General features: G+C 30.1%; 1 protein-coding gene across 1 annotated transcript in view; it reads right to left on the bottom strand.

The window, feature by feature from the left end:
* LOC145327094 (troponin C-like) overlaps positions 1-19,156 on the bottom strand; it is an 85,473-nt gene that overhangs the window by 57,170 nt on the left and 9,147 nt on the right. The window contains exon 2 of the mRNA XM_080170618.1: positions 10,792-10,870. Within this exon, the coding sequence (XP_080026744.1) occupies positions 10,792-10,869 (78 nt within the window). The 5' untranslated portion in view covers position 10,870. The remainder of the gene's footprint in view (positions 1-10,791; positions 10,871-19,156) is intronic.

The following is a 19,156-nucleotide window of genomic DNA, read 5'->3' as shown; positions in this document are numbered from 1 at the left end:
TTTATTACTGTATTTATATCATTTTGCAAAAAAATTACATACTTGGCCAGTGAGAACATAATTAAAAATTTATATTTTAGAATTATTTTTTCACAGTGTTTGTATTTTTGAAGCAGTATTAAGCAGTTACGCATTATTTTTTTTACAGACAAATGTTGGAATATAAATAATTTCTATATTTATCATGCATATTCAATTATTAATATATCTATGTTAAGTTTTTTTATTTATTATTAATAAAAGTGGTTCCAGAACTGTAACGCAGAAGTCCCAAATGCAGGAGTGGACAAACACAGGAGTGTTAAATTATAAATTTAATTAAGTATTTCTATACAGATTAGGTTAGGTTAAGATATTATGTACAAATAAGCCCCCATTAGGCATTAAAAAAACCTAAAAGATACCTAAAAATAGATTAGGTTAGGTAAAGTGTCCACTCCTGCGTTTGTCCTAGGACCATAAAAGTGCCTTAATAATGGCTCTGGACAGGTTTAAGCTTATTTTTGGAGGGTGATACCAAACGTTATTTGACTCCTTTACTCCAAGTCAAATTTCCGACTATTATTGAAATGTAATTTTGATGGTTTGTTTTGACTTTTATGGCTTTTATAAAAATTAGTCGTGGCTGACATACTATCGACATTCTATTTTTTATTTTTTTCTTAAAAATATTTAGACCATTATATGGTTTTAATAAATAGTGGTAATTTGTGACAAAAACTCGACAGAATAATGAAATTATAACCAGGGAGAAAGGGGACAATGGGCTGTTAATTACACGTTTCTTATTTGTTGGCTTGCCAACTTTGGGGACTTTAGTGAACTTTACTGATGGATTCATTTAGTTCAGTGTTCAAACGTTTTAACCACTAATTTGATCTACAGAAGGGTAATATTGTGTATCATGATTGGGAATGTACATCAATTTATCGGCCATTGTCTTATCCCTTTAGATCCCTGCATTAAAACTGCAAATTACTTGATTTTGATGTGATAACGACACACTTATGTTGACATAATAACGACACAATTGTTTGAAAGGGACTTTCTCAAGAATTCATTACTATATACATACTATGGTATAAAATGAAATAAGTAAATATTAGATAACTTTCTTTCTAAGAAGAGAATAACCATTAAAAAAGAATTATTTTTTTTTTTTGGATAATTAGTTTTCTTTATAAATGTAGGACTTGAAATTTGCAATTTAATTCAATACACTTTTTAAAAATTAGACATCACTGGACAATTTTGTTAAAAATAGTTTTTGAATAGTTAAAAAATTTTAAGAATGATATCTTTAAAATGTTACAAGAAGAACGTGAGTTTGTTATTTAAAAATTAACGAAAAAAGCTATCTGTCTCGGACGGACGGACCTTCCCTAATATAGAAAAGCTTCGCTTTTAAAAAAATCTTTTTGTCTGCCCAAAAGCATTTTTTTAGAATTTGTCTCTTTCTCTGGTTTTAACAAGGGCGGGTGACGTCAGTTCTACAGTTTAATTATCATTGCTTTGTGTTCCTTAATAAGTAGTACAAATATACATTCTTATATACAGGGTGTCCACTAGATATATAGTTTAATTATCATTGCTTTATGTTCCTTAATAAGTAGTACAAATATACATTCTTATATACAGGGTGTCCACAAGATATGTAGTTTAATTATCATTTCTTTGTGTGTTTCTTGATAATTAGTACAAATATACATTCTTATATACAGGGTGTCCACTCGATATGTAGTTTATTTATCATTGCTTTGTGTTCCTTAATAAGTTCTCATATACAGGGTGTCCACTAGATATATAGTTTAATTATCATTGCTTTGTGTTCCTTAATAATTAGTAAAACTATACATTCTTATATACAGGGTGTCCACTAGATATATAGTTTAATTATCATTGCTTTATGTTCCTTAATAAGAAGTACAAATATACATTCTTATATACAGGGTGTCCACTAGATATATATTTTAATTATCATTGCTTTGTGTTCCTTAATAAGTAGTACAAATATACATTCTTATATACAGGGTGTCCACTAGATATATAGTTTAATTATCATTGCTTTATGTTCCATAATAAGTAGTACAAATATACATTCTTATATACAGGGTGTCCACTAGATATATAGTTTAATTATCATTGCTTTGTGTTTCTTAATAATTAGTAAAAATATACATTCTTATATACAGGGTGTCCACTAGATATATAGTTTAATTATCATTGCTTTATGTTCCTTAATAAGAAGTACAGGATCATGGAAAGAAAACAAAGTCATTCCTAAATTAGGACAGAAGTCACCTTCCTAGGAAGGACATAAGTAGCCTTCCTTAAGTGAGAATTTGTTAGATGAAGGGCATAACATGCCTCCCTTAACAAAGATTTTGCAAGATTGAGGACATAAGTAGCCTCCCTTCACCTCACAAAACCTAGCTTTTTGATTCTTCACATAGCAAAATCTTGCATAAAATTGGTTTTTGGTCCATCACATAGCAAAATATTGGAAAACTTAGCTTTTCTGTCCTTCACATAGCTAATTCTTGCAAAACATAGCAAATTCTTACAAAACATAGCAAATTCTTGCAAAACATAGCAAATTCTTGCAAAACATAGCAAATTCTTGGAAAACTTAGCTTTTCTGTCCTTCACATAGCAAATTCTTGCAAAACATAGCAAATTCTTACAAAACATAGCAAATTCTTGCAAAACATAGCAAATTCTTGCAAAACATAGCAAATTCTTGGAAAACTTAGCTTTTCTGTCCTTCACATAGCTAATTCTTGCAAAACATAGCAAATTCTTACAAAACATAGCAAATTCTTGCAAAACATAGCAAATTCTCACAAAACATAGCAAATTCTTGCAAAACATAGCAAATTCTTACAAAACATAGCAAATTCTTGCAAAACATAGCAAATTCTTGCAAAACATAGCAAATTCTTGGAAAACTTAGCTTTTCTGTCCTTCACATAGCTAATTCTTGCAAAACATAGCAAATTCTTACAAAACATAGCAAATTCTTGCAAAACATAGCAAATTCTTACAAAACATAGCAAATTCTTACAAAACATAGCAAATTCTTGCAAAACATAGCAAATTCTTACAAAACATAGCAAATTCTTGCAAAACATAGCAAATTTTTACAAAACATAGCAAATTCTTGCAAAACATAGCAAATTCTTACAAAACATAGCAAATTCTTAGAAAACTTAGCTTTTCTGTCCTTCACATAGCAAATTCTTGCAAAACATAGCAAATTCTTACAAAACATAGCTAATTCTTGCAAAACATAGCAAATTCTTGGAAAACTTAGCTTTTCTGTCCTTCACATAGCAAATTCTTGCAAAACATAGCAAATTCTTACAAAACATAGCAAATTCTTGCAAATTATAGCAAATTCTTACAAAACATAGCAAATTCTTGCAAAACATAGCAAATTATTACAAAACATAGCAAATTCTTGCAAAACATAGCAAATTCTTGGAAATCTTAGCTTTTCTGTCCTTCACATAGCTAATTCTTGCAAAACATAGCAAATTCTTACAAAACATAGCAAATTCTTGCAAAACATAGCAAATTCTTACAAAACATAGCAAATTCTTGCAAAACATAGCAAATTCTTGCAAAACATAGCAAATTCTTGGAAAACTTAGCTTTTCTGTCCTTCACATAGCTAATTCTTGCAAAACATAGCAAATTCTTACAAAACATAGCAAATTCTTGCAAAACATAGCAAATTCTTACAAAACATAGCAAATTCTTGCAAAACATAGCAAATTCATACAAAACATAGCAAATTCTTGCAAAACAAAGCAAATTCTTGCAAAACATAGCAAATTCTTGGAAAACTTAGCTTTTCTGTCCTTCACATAGCTAATTCTTGCAAAACATAGCAAATTCTTACAAAACATAGCAAATTCTTACAAAACATAGCAAATTCTTGCAAAACATAGCAAATTCTTACAAAACATAGCAAATTCTTGCAAAACATAGCAAATTCTTGCAAAACATAGCAAATTCTTACAAAACATAGCAAATTCTTACAAAACATAGCAAATTCTTGCAAAACATAGCAAATTCTTGCAATAGGGGTCCCATCTCAAAAACAAATTTTCAGCGCGATCCGACCACCGGTTCTTGAGATACGGTGACCTGGTGTCCTTGTTACTGACGGTAAGATTTGGGAAATGGTTCGAATCCTTAGTAAATTTGGCTAAGTCCCAAAATTTTTTGACACTTAAAATATTTTCGACCTGGTGTCCTCTCAGTAGGTACGCTTGGTGTCACCTTGGTATTTTTTCTTCAAAAATTTGACTAAGTGTCAAAATATTTTTTGACTTACCATTGGTACCAAGGACACCAGGTCACCGTATCTCAAGAACCGGTGGTCGAATAGCAAATTCTTACAAAACATAGCAAATTCTTGCAAAACATAGCAAATTCTTACAAAACATAGCAAATTCTTGCAAAACATAGCAAATTCTTGCAAAACATAGCAAATTCTTGGAAAACTTAGCTTTTCTGTCCTTCACATAGCTAATTCTTGCAAAACATAGCAAATTCTTACAAAAAATAGCAAATTCTTGCAAAACATAGCAAATTCTTACAAAACATAGCAAATTCTTACAAAACATAGCAAATTCTTGCAAAACATAGCAAATTCTTACAAAACATAGCAAATTCTTGCAAAACATAGCAAATTTTTACAAAACATAGCAAATTCTTGCAAAACATAGCAAATTCTTACAAAACATAGCAAATTCTTAGAAAACTTAGCTTTTCTGTCCTTCACATAGCAAATTCTTGCAAAACATAGCAAATTCTTACAAAACATAGCTAATTCTTGCAAAACATAGCAAATTCTTGGAAAACTTAGCTTTTCTGTCCTTCACATAGCAAATTCTTGCAAAACATAGCAAATTCTTACAAAACATAGCAAATTCTTGCAAATTATAGCAAATTCTTGCAAATTATAGCAAATTCTTGCAAAACATAGCAAATTATTACAAAACATAGCAAATTCTTGCAAAACATAGCAAATTCTTGGAAATCTTAGCTTTTCTGTCCTTCACATAGCTAATTCTTGCAAAACATAGCAAATTCTTACAAAACATAGCAAATTCTTGCAAAACATAGCAAATTCTTACAAAACATAGCAAATTCTTGCAAAACATAGCAAATTCTTGCAAAACATAGCAAATTCTTGGAAAACTTAGCTTTTCTGTCCTTCACATAGCTAATTCTTGCAAAACATAGCAAATTCTTACAAAACATAGCAAATTCTTGCAAAACATAGCAAATTCTTACAAAACATAGCAAATTCTTGCAAAACATAGCAAATTCTTGCAATAGGGGTCCCATCTCAAAAACAAATTTTCAGCGCGATCCGACCACCGGTTCTTGAGATACGGTGACCTGGTGTCCTTGTTACTGACGGTAAGATTTGGGAAATGGTTCGAATCCTTAGTAAATTTGGCTAAGTCCCAAAATTTTTTGACACTTAAAATATTTTCGACCTGGTGTCCTCTCAGTAGGTACGCTTGGTGTCACCTTGGTATTTTTTCTTCAAAAATTTGAATAAGTGTCAAAATATTTTTTGACTTACCATTGGTACCAAGGACACCAGGTCACCGTATCTCAAGAACCGGTGGTCGAATCGCGCTGAAATTTCGTTTTTGAGTTTGGGACCCTTATTTCAAGAATTTGCTATGTTTTGTAAGAATTTGCTATGTTTTGTAAGAATTTGCTATGTTTTGTAAGAATTTGCTATGTTTTGCAAGAATTTGCTATGTGAAGGACAGAAAAGCTAAGTTTTCCAAGAATTTGCTATGTTTTCCAAGAATTAGCTATGTGAAGGACAGAAAAGCTAAGTTTTCCAAGAATTTGCTATGTTTTGCAAGAATTAGCTATGTGAAGGACAGTAAAGCTAAGTTTTCCAAGAATTTGCTGTGTTTTGCAAGAATTTGCTATGTTTTGTAAGAATTTGCTGTGTTTTGTAAGAATTTGCTATGTTTTGCAAGAATTTGCTATGTTTTGTAAGAATTTGCTATGTTTTGCAAGAATTTGCTATATTTTGCAAGAATTTGCTATGTTTTGTAAGAATTTGCTATGTTTTGCAAGAATTAGCTATGTGAAGGACAGAAAAGCTAAGTTTTCCAAGAATTTGCTATGTTTTGCAAGAATTTGCAATGTTTTGTAAGAATATGCTATGTTTTGCAAGAATTTGCTATGTGAAGGACAGAAAAGCTAAGTTTTCCAAGAATTTGCTATGTTTTGCAAGAATTAGCTATGTGAAGGACAGAAAAGCTAAGTTTTCCAAGAATTTGCTATGTTTTGCAAGAATTTGCTAGGTTTTGCAAGAATTTGCTATGTTTTGCAAGGATTTGCTATGTTTTGAAAGAATTTGCAATGTTTTGCAAGAATTTGCTATGTTTTGTAAGAATTTGCTATGTTTTGCAAGAATTAGCTATTTGAAGGAGAGAAAAGCTAAGTTTTGCAAGAATTTGCTATGTTTTGAAAGAATTTGCTATGTTTTGCAAGAATTTGCTATGTTTTGCAAGAATTTGCTATGTTTTGCCAGAATTTGCTATGTTTTGCAAGAATTTGCTATGTGAAGGACAGAAAAGCTAAGTTTTCCAAGAATTTGCTATGTTTTGCAAGAATCTGCTATGTTTTGCAAGAATCTGCTATGTTTTGCAAGAATCTGCTATGTTTTGCAAGAATTTGCCATGTTTTGCAAGAATTTGCAATGTTTTGCAAGAGTTTGCTATGTTTTGTAAGAATTTGCTATATTTTGCAAGAATTTGCTATGTGAAGGACAGAAAAGCTAAGTTTTCCAAGAATTTGCTATGTTTTGCAAGAATTTGCTATGTGTTGCTAGAATTTGCTATGTTTTGCAAGAATTTGCTATGTGAAGGACAGAAAAGCTATGTTTTGTGAGGTTTTGCAATGTGAAGGACAGAAAAGCTAAGTTTTGCAAGATGAAGGACATAAGCGGCCTTCCTAATGTAAGAATTTGTCAGACAAAGGACATAAGTCACCTCCCTTAAGTTAGATTTTGTTAGATGAAGGACATAAGTAGCCTTCCTTAGATCAATTTCCAGTGACTTCTGTCCTAATTAGGAATGGCTTTGTTTTCTTTCCATGATCCGAAGTACAAATATACATTCTTATATACAGGGTGTCCACTAGATATATAGTTTAATTATCATTGCTTTGTGTTTCTTAATAATTAGTAAAAATATACATTCTTATATACAGGGTGTCCACTAGATGTATAGTTTAATTATCATTGCTTTATGTTCCTTAATAATTAGTACAAATATACATTCTTATATACAGGGTGTCCACTAGATATATAGTTTAATTATCATTGCTTTGTGTTCCTTAATAAGAAGTACAAATATACATTCTTATATACAGGGTGTCCACTAGATATATAGTTTAATTATCATTGCTTTATGTTCCTTAATAAGAAGTACAAATATACATTCTTATATACAGGGTGTCCACTAGATATATAGTTTAATTATCATTGCTTTGTGTTCCTTAAAAATTAGTAAAAATATACATTCTTATATACAGGGTGTCCACTAGATGTATAGTTTAATTATCATTGCTTTATGTTCCTTAATAAGAAGTACAAATATACATTCTTATATACAGGGTGTCCACTAGATATATATTTTAATTATCATTGCTTTGTGTTCCTTAATAAGTAGTACAAATATACATTCTTATATACAGGGTGTCCACTAGATATATAGTTTAATTATCATTGCTTAATGTTCCTTAATAAGAAGTACAAATATACATTCTTATATACAGGGTGTCCACTAGATATATAGTTTAATTATCATTGCTTTGTGTTCCTTAATAAGTAGTACAAATATACATTCTTATATACAGGGTGTCCACTAGATATATAGTTTAATTATCATTGCTTTGTGTTTCTTAATAATTAGTAAAAATATACATTCTTATATACAGGGTGTCCACTAGATGTATAGTTTAATTATCATTGCTTTATGTTCCTTAATAAGTAGTACAAATATACATTCTTATATACAGGGTGTCCACTAGATGTATAGTTTAATTATCATTGCTTTATGTTCCATAATAAGTAGTACAAATATACATTCTTATATACAGGGTGTCCACTAGATATATAGTTTTATTATCATTGCTTTGTGTTTCTTAATAATTAGTAAAAATATACATTCTTATATACAGGGTGTCCACTAGATGTATAGTTTAATTATCATTGCTTTATGTTCCTTAATAAGTAGTACAAATATACATTCTTATATACAGGGTGTCCACTAGATGTATAGTTTAATTATCATTGCTTTATGTTCCATAATAAGTAGTACAAATATACATTCTTATATACAGGGTGTCCACTAGATTATAGTTTAATTATCATTGCTTTGTGTTTCTTAATAATTAGTAAAAATATACATTCTTATATACAGGGTGTCCACTAGATATATAGTTTAATTATCATTGCTTTATGTTCCTTAATAAGAAGTACAAATATACATTCTTATATACAGGGTGTCCACTAGATATATAGTTTAATTATCATTGCTTTGTGTTTCTTAATAATTAGTAAAAATATACATTCTTATATACAGGGTGTCCACTAGATGTATAGTTTAATTATCATTGCTTTATGTTCCTTAATAATTAGTACAAATATACATTCTTATATACAGGGTGTCCACTAGATATATAGTTTAATTATCATTGCTTTGTGTTCCTTAATAAGAAGTACAAATATACATTCTTATATACAGGGTGTCCACTAGATGTATAGTTTAATTATCATTGCTTTATGTTCCTTAATAAGAAGTACAAATATACATTCTTATATACAGGGTGTCCACTAGATATATATTTTAATTATCATTGCTTTGTGTTCCTTAATAAGTAGTACAAATATACATTCTTATATACAGGGTGTCCACTAGATATATAGTTTAATTATCATTGCTTTATGTTCCTTAATAAGTAGTACAAATATACATTCTTATATACAGGGTGTCCACTAGATATATAGTTTAATTATCATTGCTTTATATTCCTTAATAAGTAGTACAAATATACATTCTTATATACAGGGTGTCCACTAGATATATAGTTTAATTATCATTGCTTTGTGTTCCTTAACAAGTAGTACAAATATACATTCTTATATACAGGGTGTCCACTAGATATATAGTTTAATTATCATTGCTTTCTCTGAATATTTAGGATTAGCTGTTTTTTGACATATGTTAATTTTATTATAGAAAACTATTATAAAAATCCATTTTAACATAGTTTTCTTTCTCAGTCACACTGTACCTATATTTTTTTCAATGCACAAAATATAAAAAGTAATTTGACGTCATCAACAAAAAAAACTAATATGTAAACAGCCAGGGAGGGAGGGGACATTGGGCTGTTTATTACTAGTCCCTCATGTATTGAAAAAAGTTTTCTTATTTGCTGGGTTACTAAGTGTCCAAACGTTTCAACCACTTATTGTAATCTACAAAAGGGGTATTTTTATGCATAATCATTGAGGATGTATATAAATTTATCGGCCATTGTCTTATCCCTTTCGATCCCTGGTAAACAGCAAAAGAGAAGCATTTCCACTTGTAAGTTGTTTAAAACATATATCTAATCCCATATTTTAATCAAACTACCACTAATATGATATAACACAAGTATATTTTATGTTGAATAGCTTAGAATGCCACTTTATGAATAAGGGTTGAGTTTAAACTTTACAAGATGATTCTTATAACATTAAGGTTCAGTTTAGTAAGCTTATCTACCTATAAAATCAATACCAGAAAGCTTAATACTATTTTTTTACATGTTAGAATCTTAATATAAGAATAATTACTCCTAGGACAATTAGAAATAATGTTTTAAAGCAAAGCATCTCTATAACAGGGTCTAAAGCATGTAAGTGTGTTCTTATAAAACATCCTTTATTCACAATAATTTTGAGAGAGATTTACATTGGTTTTTAAAAAGAATTATATGTTTATTAAGCTATAAAAATTGGAAAGAATTTTAATGAATATAATAGATTTGAAATCTGCATAAAATTTTAAGGATTTTTTTTATAAAATTCGTTTTTTATATAATTCATTATTTAAAAGCGCAAATCCAATTTAAGTTAATAAATTTTTACCAATAGGATATGTGGATTGGAAACTACCTGCGCTCTTATTGATTGAATGATGTACGTCACTTAAGCTTCTCCAATCAGGGCGCAGATAGTTTTCAATCCACCAATCACAGATGTCAAAATTTTTTAACTTAATTTGTATTTGCGCTTATAGATAAAGAATTATACAAAAAACGAATTTTATAAAAATTCCTTAAAATTTTATGCAGATTTCAAATCTATTATATTCATTAAAATTCTTTCCAATTTTTATAGCTTAATGTTTATCTGTATTGGTATAATTTTTAACATTCGTTTGTCCGTTGTCTGATTTGCTGAGCTTCATTTTTTATGGATGTAGTCAACCTTGTTTTTTAAAAAATCCATAGTGAAAAAATATTTTGTGCATTAAGATAAAAATTACTAATGGATATAGAATATACGTGGATATTATGACAGGGGTAAAATTGTCGTCAATTCAGGTTGCTAACATGGAACTCATTTATTGGACAATTCGTTCATTATCGTTACCTTAGCTCGCTGCGACTTTTACTTAATAAGATAATATGAAAATCTGGTGTAAGATCCATAATAATATATCCATTAAATTACTTATATTTTACCTTCATAAACTGTTTTCTGATTTCATCTTTTCTCTTTTTCTCCTGTTCCCCCTTCCTGTTCATCAAAAACCAGCTCATCCTGAAAAAAAAGTCTAAACAAAATTGTAAACAAATTTGTGAATACAGGATACAGTAAATAAGGACATTCTTTCATTTTTAGAATTTTATTATAGCGATTAATATTGTACCTTGTTGTCCTAAGAATCATTAATTCAAAAATCAGATGAATGGTATAATTAAATAACACAAAAATTTGTTGTAAAATTTAAAAATCATTTCAAAATAGACGTACGGACTTTCTGGTAACGCTTATTGTTATAGAAATCATAATGCAATGTTTGAAATCGATAGAACAATACTAGCGTGTCCAAATTAACAAAAAGAGTAATCCGTTATAAACTTGATTTAAAAATAATAGATTTATTACTCTAGACATCCTACTCTGTGTTCTTATTGGTCTAATTTGATTATTAAGGAGGCCCTACACCCTCGCGGCTACCCACTTTAACTTGACTTTAAGTAAGACACGAAAAACTAGCCCACCCTCCTCTATATTTTTAAAAGCGAAGCTTTTCTATAATTAGGGTCGGTCCGTCCGTCCGTCCGTAACGAATAGCTTTTTCCGTTAATTTAGGCATGTTAGAATTGTCCAATCGATTTCAAATTTTCCTTTAGTAGTTAGGTACGATTTAGAAAGCGTAGCAACTCTATAATCATAACAAGAATGTCCGTACGTCCATTTTGATTTTTTTTACTTTTTTAACAACAAATTTTTATGTGATCTAATCATCCGATTGATCTGATTTTTGGTATGTTGATTCGTGGAACAACAAAGTATATTGTTATAAGCAAAGCAACTCTATAATCAAGTCCTAAAAATGTATGTCCATAAACATTATCCTGTATCAAGCAGTTTTTCAACAAATTTACTTACAATTTTGCACCGATTTTTATACATTTATATTCTGATTATTCAGTTCTGACACTATACAAGTGTTAGTGTCCGCTTGTCCTACCGTTTCAGTGCTTCGCTTTTATGGATGTTGTCATCCTTGTTCCACATACAATTAATTATTAAATATTTTTTTTCATTTTTAATAAAATATTATTCATTACGTAGTAAATTTCATGCTGATATGAGTGGTAATCATTTATTTAAAAATATCAAAAATCGTAGACAAAAGAATGTATTTTAAATTATTATAAGCAAGGGCAGAGATATTGCACTCAAAGAAAAACCTTCATATTTACAAAATAAGTGTTTTCAAAGCTACTCTATACTTAACTTTGATTGTCCGTTCTAGCCTATCATTACTGCGAAACTAATCAACAAATTTTGGATCTAGTCCAGATTGCAGTAAACTGTTCATAGTAACAATTATCTATAAAAATCTATGAATTTTAAAGGCTGTCAGCTGCCAAACTTGTAATGCCTGCACATCGCATTAAGCGGCATAAGATGAAGGCCTATAAATAATTTAAAATAGCCAAGATATAACGAAGCACAGGGAAAGCTTCACTGAAAAGAAAACACGTAAGATAAATCTTCTTGTCGCATTTATGTGCAATGCGAGATAACTGTGCAAATTATTAAGTAATGAACAAATTTTCCAGATTTGTAGACCTTTCGTTGATGGCTAAAATTTTGTGCTAATATAATATATACGATCCACCATTAAGACGGTAGCAGTCTTAAAAGTTTATAGTTTTGTTTAGATAATCGTTACCAGGAATTTTCTTCTTAATCTTTATCCCTTACCAAATAAAAACCGTTTTAAAGTAATTAAATGTTAATTATATAGAGCATTAAGGTGCCATTTAGGTTTAATTTCAATAAAATGTCATAAGTAACAAGATTTTAATTTCACCTAATTAACTGTCATGCAGTATACACTACAAGAGGCTACGCCACTAAAGGCCTCTAGGATCACTTGAGGTGGTGGGGGGTTAAATTCGACCCCCCCCCCACATTTTTCATTTTAGTTTCAAAATAAAAAAAATTAAATCCCCCAACCATTTTTTTACAGAGTATCACATTCTCTATTACTAGCGGATGCACCCCTGGCATCTAGGGGATCTATATTTGTATATTAACATAAAACTACCCCAAAACTATATTTAAAAAAGGATGACAACATCCATAAAAGCGAAGCTCTGAAACGATAAGACAGACGAACATTAACTTTTGTTGAGTGTCAGAACTGAATATACAAATATGAAAATATAAGGTTTGACAAAATTACACGTAAATTTGTTGCAAAACTTCTTAAATACAGAATTCTGTTTAAGTCCATACTGAATTTTTAATATTTGATTATAGAGATGCCCCGCTCATAATATTGTACCATATTGCAATAGGAATCAGTAATCCAAAAATCAGATTTAAAAATATCTTAAAATTGATAATCAAATATTGTACAATAAAGCCTAAGGATCTTAAAAGGGATGAGCCAGAGAACTATAAATGGTTGCACTAAGCCAACGAATGAGAAAACGTGTTTTTAATCTTTTCGGACAAGTATAATTTGTAGTCCAATATCCCCTCCCCTATTGGAATAAACCAGTGCCATTTTTAGTTAGTTATTTAATCGTATTATAGACAGTTTGCCGGGGATATTATAATGAAAAATTGTAAGATTAAAAAAACCAGTTTGTTAGCCCCGAGATGATTTTCAGTATGACTGAGAACCGGTTCTAATCCAGCGGATATTAACCGGTTTGGAAGCCATACTGGAAAATGTTTATTAAATCTTTGACTGCCTTGTATTTAAGGAAACTTTGTTTTTCTGTTTAATCTAATTGTTGTTAATGGTAAAGAAATAGGCCAATGTTTGCTGTTTCTTAAATGTCAATTTGAGTAGAAAATGTAAAGAATATAAAAAGAAAAAGATTTACAACATGTTAAAGTTTTAAAGAAAATAAATATATCTTAGAAAATAGAATAGAAGATAGAATAGAAATATAGCTTATTATTTCATATTGCCATCTAAATAAGTTCTGTTTTACTGCCTTTTCAACAATCTTTTATCTTCAATTCTAAAGGCTTAATTCAAATATTATTTAATTTCATTTAAATATTTGTTAACGAAAGAATTATCAGATTATAAGAGCTTATTTTATACATTTAGATAAGAAATGTTTATTCTTTTCTTTCATTGTCCTATATCTGTACCCCTGCTTTGAAGTCATACATTTCGCCCATAATATGTAATATCTTGAAAAACACAATAAATGACAAATTTGTATTTCCTAGTCAACAATTTGTTATGCCATTGTGTACAGGGAGGGAGGGGACATTGGGCTGTTTATTACACTAATCTCCCAAGTTTTATAATAACGTTTTCTTATTAGTTGGCTCAACAACTTTGGGGACTTTTATTGAATTTGTATGGTTGGTTCATTAAATTTGTGTCCAAACGTTTCAACCATGCAATAATTGTAATATACAGAAGGTGTATCATCATTGGAGAAGTAAATCAATTTCTAGGCAATTGTCTTATCCCTTTAGATTTCTGCATTCTGTATAATACTAGGGAGTTAGGCATAGGACAATGGGCGATAAATTCCCCCCCCCCCCCTAATTATTAAGTCTCTTTTAGTATCTGAGGAAAATAATGGGGGAATGAAAGTATTGTAGATTCACTAACCAGCTAATTTACCTATTTCCCTAAGAAAAATAACTAGTATACATCTAAAAAGAGAATGAAAAAATATCCTTATATAAAAGTAACAGGATCTGTGTCTGTGTGTATGTCTACTGTCTATGTGTACTGAAGGATCTCTGTAACCGCTGAACCGATAATTTTCTCCTTCATAGTGTAGCTTTTCTTAAAATCTGGGAAGGATTATAACTATTTTGGGGGAGGGTACCACCAAAGAGAAGTCGACTCAAGAAAAATATTATTCCACAAATTCTTTTTCTTTTCAAAACTAAAATTTAAATTGGGGAATTGTTGCCTCTCCCATCTTAAGTGCCCCTGGAGGCATCTTGGGGCTTTGCCGCTATAATAAATAAAATTTTCTCTGTACCGTACAATTTTATATCATAAATTTAGGTTTTTATTCACATTTTAAAATTGTTTATTTTAGGATTTGAAAAATTATGCTGTGTTACAAAACAAGGAAACGCAGTGATTAAACATTTTATTATTTTTTGAGCTTTTGGTTAAAAACAATTTTCTAAAGATTAACTTTATTTACAATTCTCATTCATTTGCATTTTGTAGACTATTATCAAATCTTGATTGGGCTATATAAACAAGCAGTATCCAAACATTTGCACCAATGATTTTAATCTACATTGGGAGGAAGGAGGTAGAATTTTGTTTGTCATAATTGGGTGTGCACATTTAGTTATCCACGTTGTCTTATTCTTGTTTGGTTTAATAAAAATTATTTTGACAATTTAAGACACAATTAATTTTAAATATATTATATTGTGTGATTGTGTTTTATATCAGGGAATGTGATTCAGATGATTAATTTTAAGGTGAAACCCTCTTCCCTTATATCTTCCACTTTCCTTCAGCTACATCAAAGAACAAATTTTACGCAAACTCTACGCCAACAATAATTTAATTTTCGGCAATTTCAAATGGAATTAATTGGCTGAATAGCAAGCCCTGCATTTAAATAATCTTTAATAATCTGTAGGCTAAAAATATTTTCCAGTACTTCTTATTAATAAGACTGTCCTTGTTTGCTTATTGAAAAAAAGTATTCATGTTTAAACATTTACTTACAGAGAAAGTAAATAGTTGTGTAAATAGCCTTTTTCCATTTCTTTGATTAATTTATGTTTTTCCTTCAGACTTGCAAAATTCAATTTTATAACCTTTATTGCGCAGTGTTAGGTTTAAAGTGACAATCCTCTTGATTTGAAACTTTGAATCTAGTGCAGTTCACGGTGAAATGTTCGTGGTAACGAATATCACTAGATCCAAAACTTTAAATTATTGTTAAAAGCGAAGCTTTTCTATTATTAGGGTCGGTCCGTCCGGAACGGATAGCTTTTTTCGTTAATTTAGGCAGGTTAGAATTGTCCTATCGATTTCAAACTATGCATGGTGATTCCTTTAGTAGTTAGATACAATGAAACAAGCGTAGTAACTCTACAATCTTTAACGGAATGTCCGTACATCCATTTTAAACATGTCGATTTTCAACTTTTTTAAAATAAATTTTTTATGTGTTATTATTATCCAATTGATCTGATTTTTTAAATACTGATTCTTAGGACAAAAAAGTACAATGTTATAAGCGAAGCATATCTATAATCAAGTCCTAAAAGCGTAAGTATGTCCTAAAACATTAACCTGTATTCAATCAGTTTTCAACATATTTACTAACAAATTTAATTCGACATTTATACATTTATGTTCTGATTTTTCTGTTCGGATCATGGAAAGAAAACAAAGTCATTCCTAATTAGGACAGAAGTCACTGGAAATTGATCTAAGGAAGGCTACTTATGTTCTTCATCTAACAAAATCTAACTTAAGGGAGGTGACTTATGTCCTTGACTCCTTTGTCTGACAAATTCTTACATTAGGAAGGCTGCTTATGTCCTTCATCTTGCAAAACTTAGCTTTTCTGTCCTTCACATAGCAAATTCTTGCAAAATATAGCAAATTCTTACAAAACATAGCAAATTCTTGCAAAACATAGCAAATTCTTACAAAACATAGCAAATTCTTGCAAAACATAGCAAATTCTTGCAAAACATAGCAAATTCTTGGAAAACTTAGCTTTTCTGTCCTTCACATAGCTAATTCTTGCAAAACATAGCAAATTCTTACAAAACATAGCAAATTCTTGCAAAACATTGCAAATTCTTACAAAACATAGCAAATTCTTGCAAAACATAGCAAATTCTTGCAAAACATAGCAAATTCTTACAAAACATAGCAAATTCTTGGAAAACTTAGCTTTTCTGTCCTTCACATAGCTAATTCTTGCAAAACATAGCAGATTCTTAAAAAACATAGCAAATTCTTGCAAAACATAGCAAATTCTTGGAAAACTTAGCTTTTCTGTCCTTCACATAGCTAATTCTTGCAAAACATAGCAAATTCTTACAAAACATAGCAAATTCTTGCAAAACATTGCAAATTCTTACAAAACATAGCAAATTCTTGCAAAACATAGCAAATTCTTACAAAACATAGCAAATTCTTACAAAACATAGCAAATTCTTGGAAAACTTAGCTTTTCTGTCCTTCACATAGCTAATTCTTGCAAAACATAGCAGATTCTTAAAAAACATAGCAAATTCTTGCAAAACATAGCAAATTCTTACAAAACATAGCAAATTCTTACAAAACATAGCAAATTCTTGCAAAACATAGCAAATTCTTGCAATAAGGGTCCCAAACTCAATAACGAATTTTCAGCGCGATCTGACCACTGGTTTTTGAGATACGGTGACCTGGTGTCCTTGGTACCAACAGTAAGATTTGGGAAATGGTTCGAATCCTTAGTAAATTCTGCTAAGTCCAAAAATATTTTGACACTTAGTCAAATTTTTGAAGAAAAAATACCCAGGTGACACCAAGCGTACCTACTGAGAGGACACCAGGTTGAAAATATTCTAAGTGTCAAAGAATTTTTGGACTTAGCCAAATTTACTAAGGATTCGAACCATTTCCCAAATCTTACCGTCGGTACCAAGGACACCAGGTCACCGTATCTCAAGCACCGGTGGTCGGATCGCGCTGAAAATTCGTTTTTGAGTTTGGGACCCATATTGCAAGATTTTGCTAGGTTTTGTAAGAATTTGCTATGTTTTGCAAGAATTTGCTATGTTTTGTAAGAATTTGCTATGTTTTGTAAGAATTAGCTATGTGAAGGACAGAAAAGCTAAGTTTTGCAAGAATTTGCTATGTTTTGTAAGAATTTGCTATGTTTTGCAAGAATTTGCTATGTTTTGCAAGATTTTGCTATGTTTTGTAAGAATTTGCTATGTTTTGCAAGAATTTGCTATGTTTTGTAAGAATTTGCTATGTTTTGCAAGAATTTGCTATGTTTTGTAAGAATTTGCTATGTTTTGCAAGAATTTGCTATGTTTTGTAAGAATTTGCTATGTTTTGCAAGAATTAGCTATGTGAAGGACAGAAAAGCTAAGTTTTCCAAGAATGATGGCACGAGGGCGGTTTCTGTAGTGCCACGTTTACTTATCTATTTATCCTAAGACTAAATTTAACAATTGGTTGGTTCAGATTTTGTATTTGGAAACCACTCGTCCATGTGCTTAATGAGAAAAGCTCATAGTGTGATCTAAGCTATATTAGTCTATGATGCTAGTCTCACATATATACCCTATTTTCCTTTAGTCCATTGTTTAATATCAATATAACAAGTTATACCTATTTTAGGCAGTGATTTTCTGATAACTGAATCAAAGTGACCATGTGATCTATACAATGCTCTCCTGGAAAGCTAAGTGCAGGTAAGAGTTGGTTATCTAGGTAGCTTTTAAATAAAGCAAAGTTTTACTCCATAAATCTTATTTAAGTCTGTAATTGACGGAGCTACTCTATAACTAATTATATTCTTTAAGGAATCAAAGCTACTCTACAATTAGTTTTATAGGTCGGTTTTTGGGGTTACAATTTTAATATAAATTAGGAATTAAAACTTGATTACTTTATGATTTTATTGGCATAGTAAAATGAATTAAATAATTACACATCAAATTGTCTTTTACATAATAAGAAATAATACTAGATATATACATTAATAATAGAAAATATGTACAACATTAAATTAAACATATCTTTATAAGTTTATTCTATGCAGCAAATGCATTCAGTAAAGAATAAAAGCTGAGATAGTTCCATTGGGGTAAAATCCTTTATGTCATTAATTAGGGGCTCAAAGTCTTTCAAAGCTGGACTTTTCTTAACAAGCTTAAGTAATTTAGTTACTTGGCCAGGTTTAAAACCTTTATGTGCTTTCCTATCTTGAAGACACATACCAATAAGATTAGCTATTTGAATAGATCTTCCTAAAGGAACCAATGAGTCAAAGTCTATGACATTACTCTCGGTTTGGCAAGATGAATCTATCTTTTCAGGTATAGCCTCAAAGATAGCATTTAAATCAACTTCAGGCATTTCAAGAAGTAAATTTATAGGATCCATTATATTGATAAGTTAAAGTTAAAGTAATTAAATAGTTTAAATATAATTTTGCCTGTGAGTATGGTGAGGGTTTATGATTACTTCCAAGCTTGAAGATGGAGAGTAAACCAAAAATAGACATGCCTTACTGGGAATTCTGGATTTTATATATACTACAGAGAGAACCGCATAGAGAGCATATTTACCATCCCCTCAGGAGAATCCTCTGGAAGGAAAGAAGCTCC

Source organism: Acartia tonsa, chromosome 8 (assembly GCF_053477335.1).
Source record: "Acartia tonsa isolate MP-2025a chromosome 8, ASM5347733v1, whole genome shotgun sequence".
Lineage (NCBI taxonomy): Eukaryota > Metazoa > Arthropoda > Copepoda > Calanoida > Acartiidae > Acartia > Acartia tonsa.
Note: the sequence above shows the minus strand (reverse complement) of the source record. Positions and strands in the feature narration are given on the sequence as shown.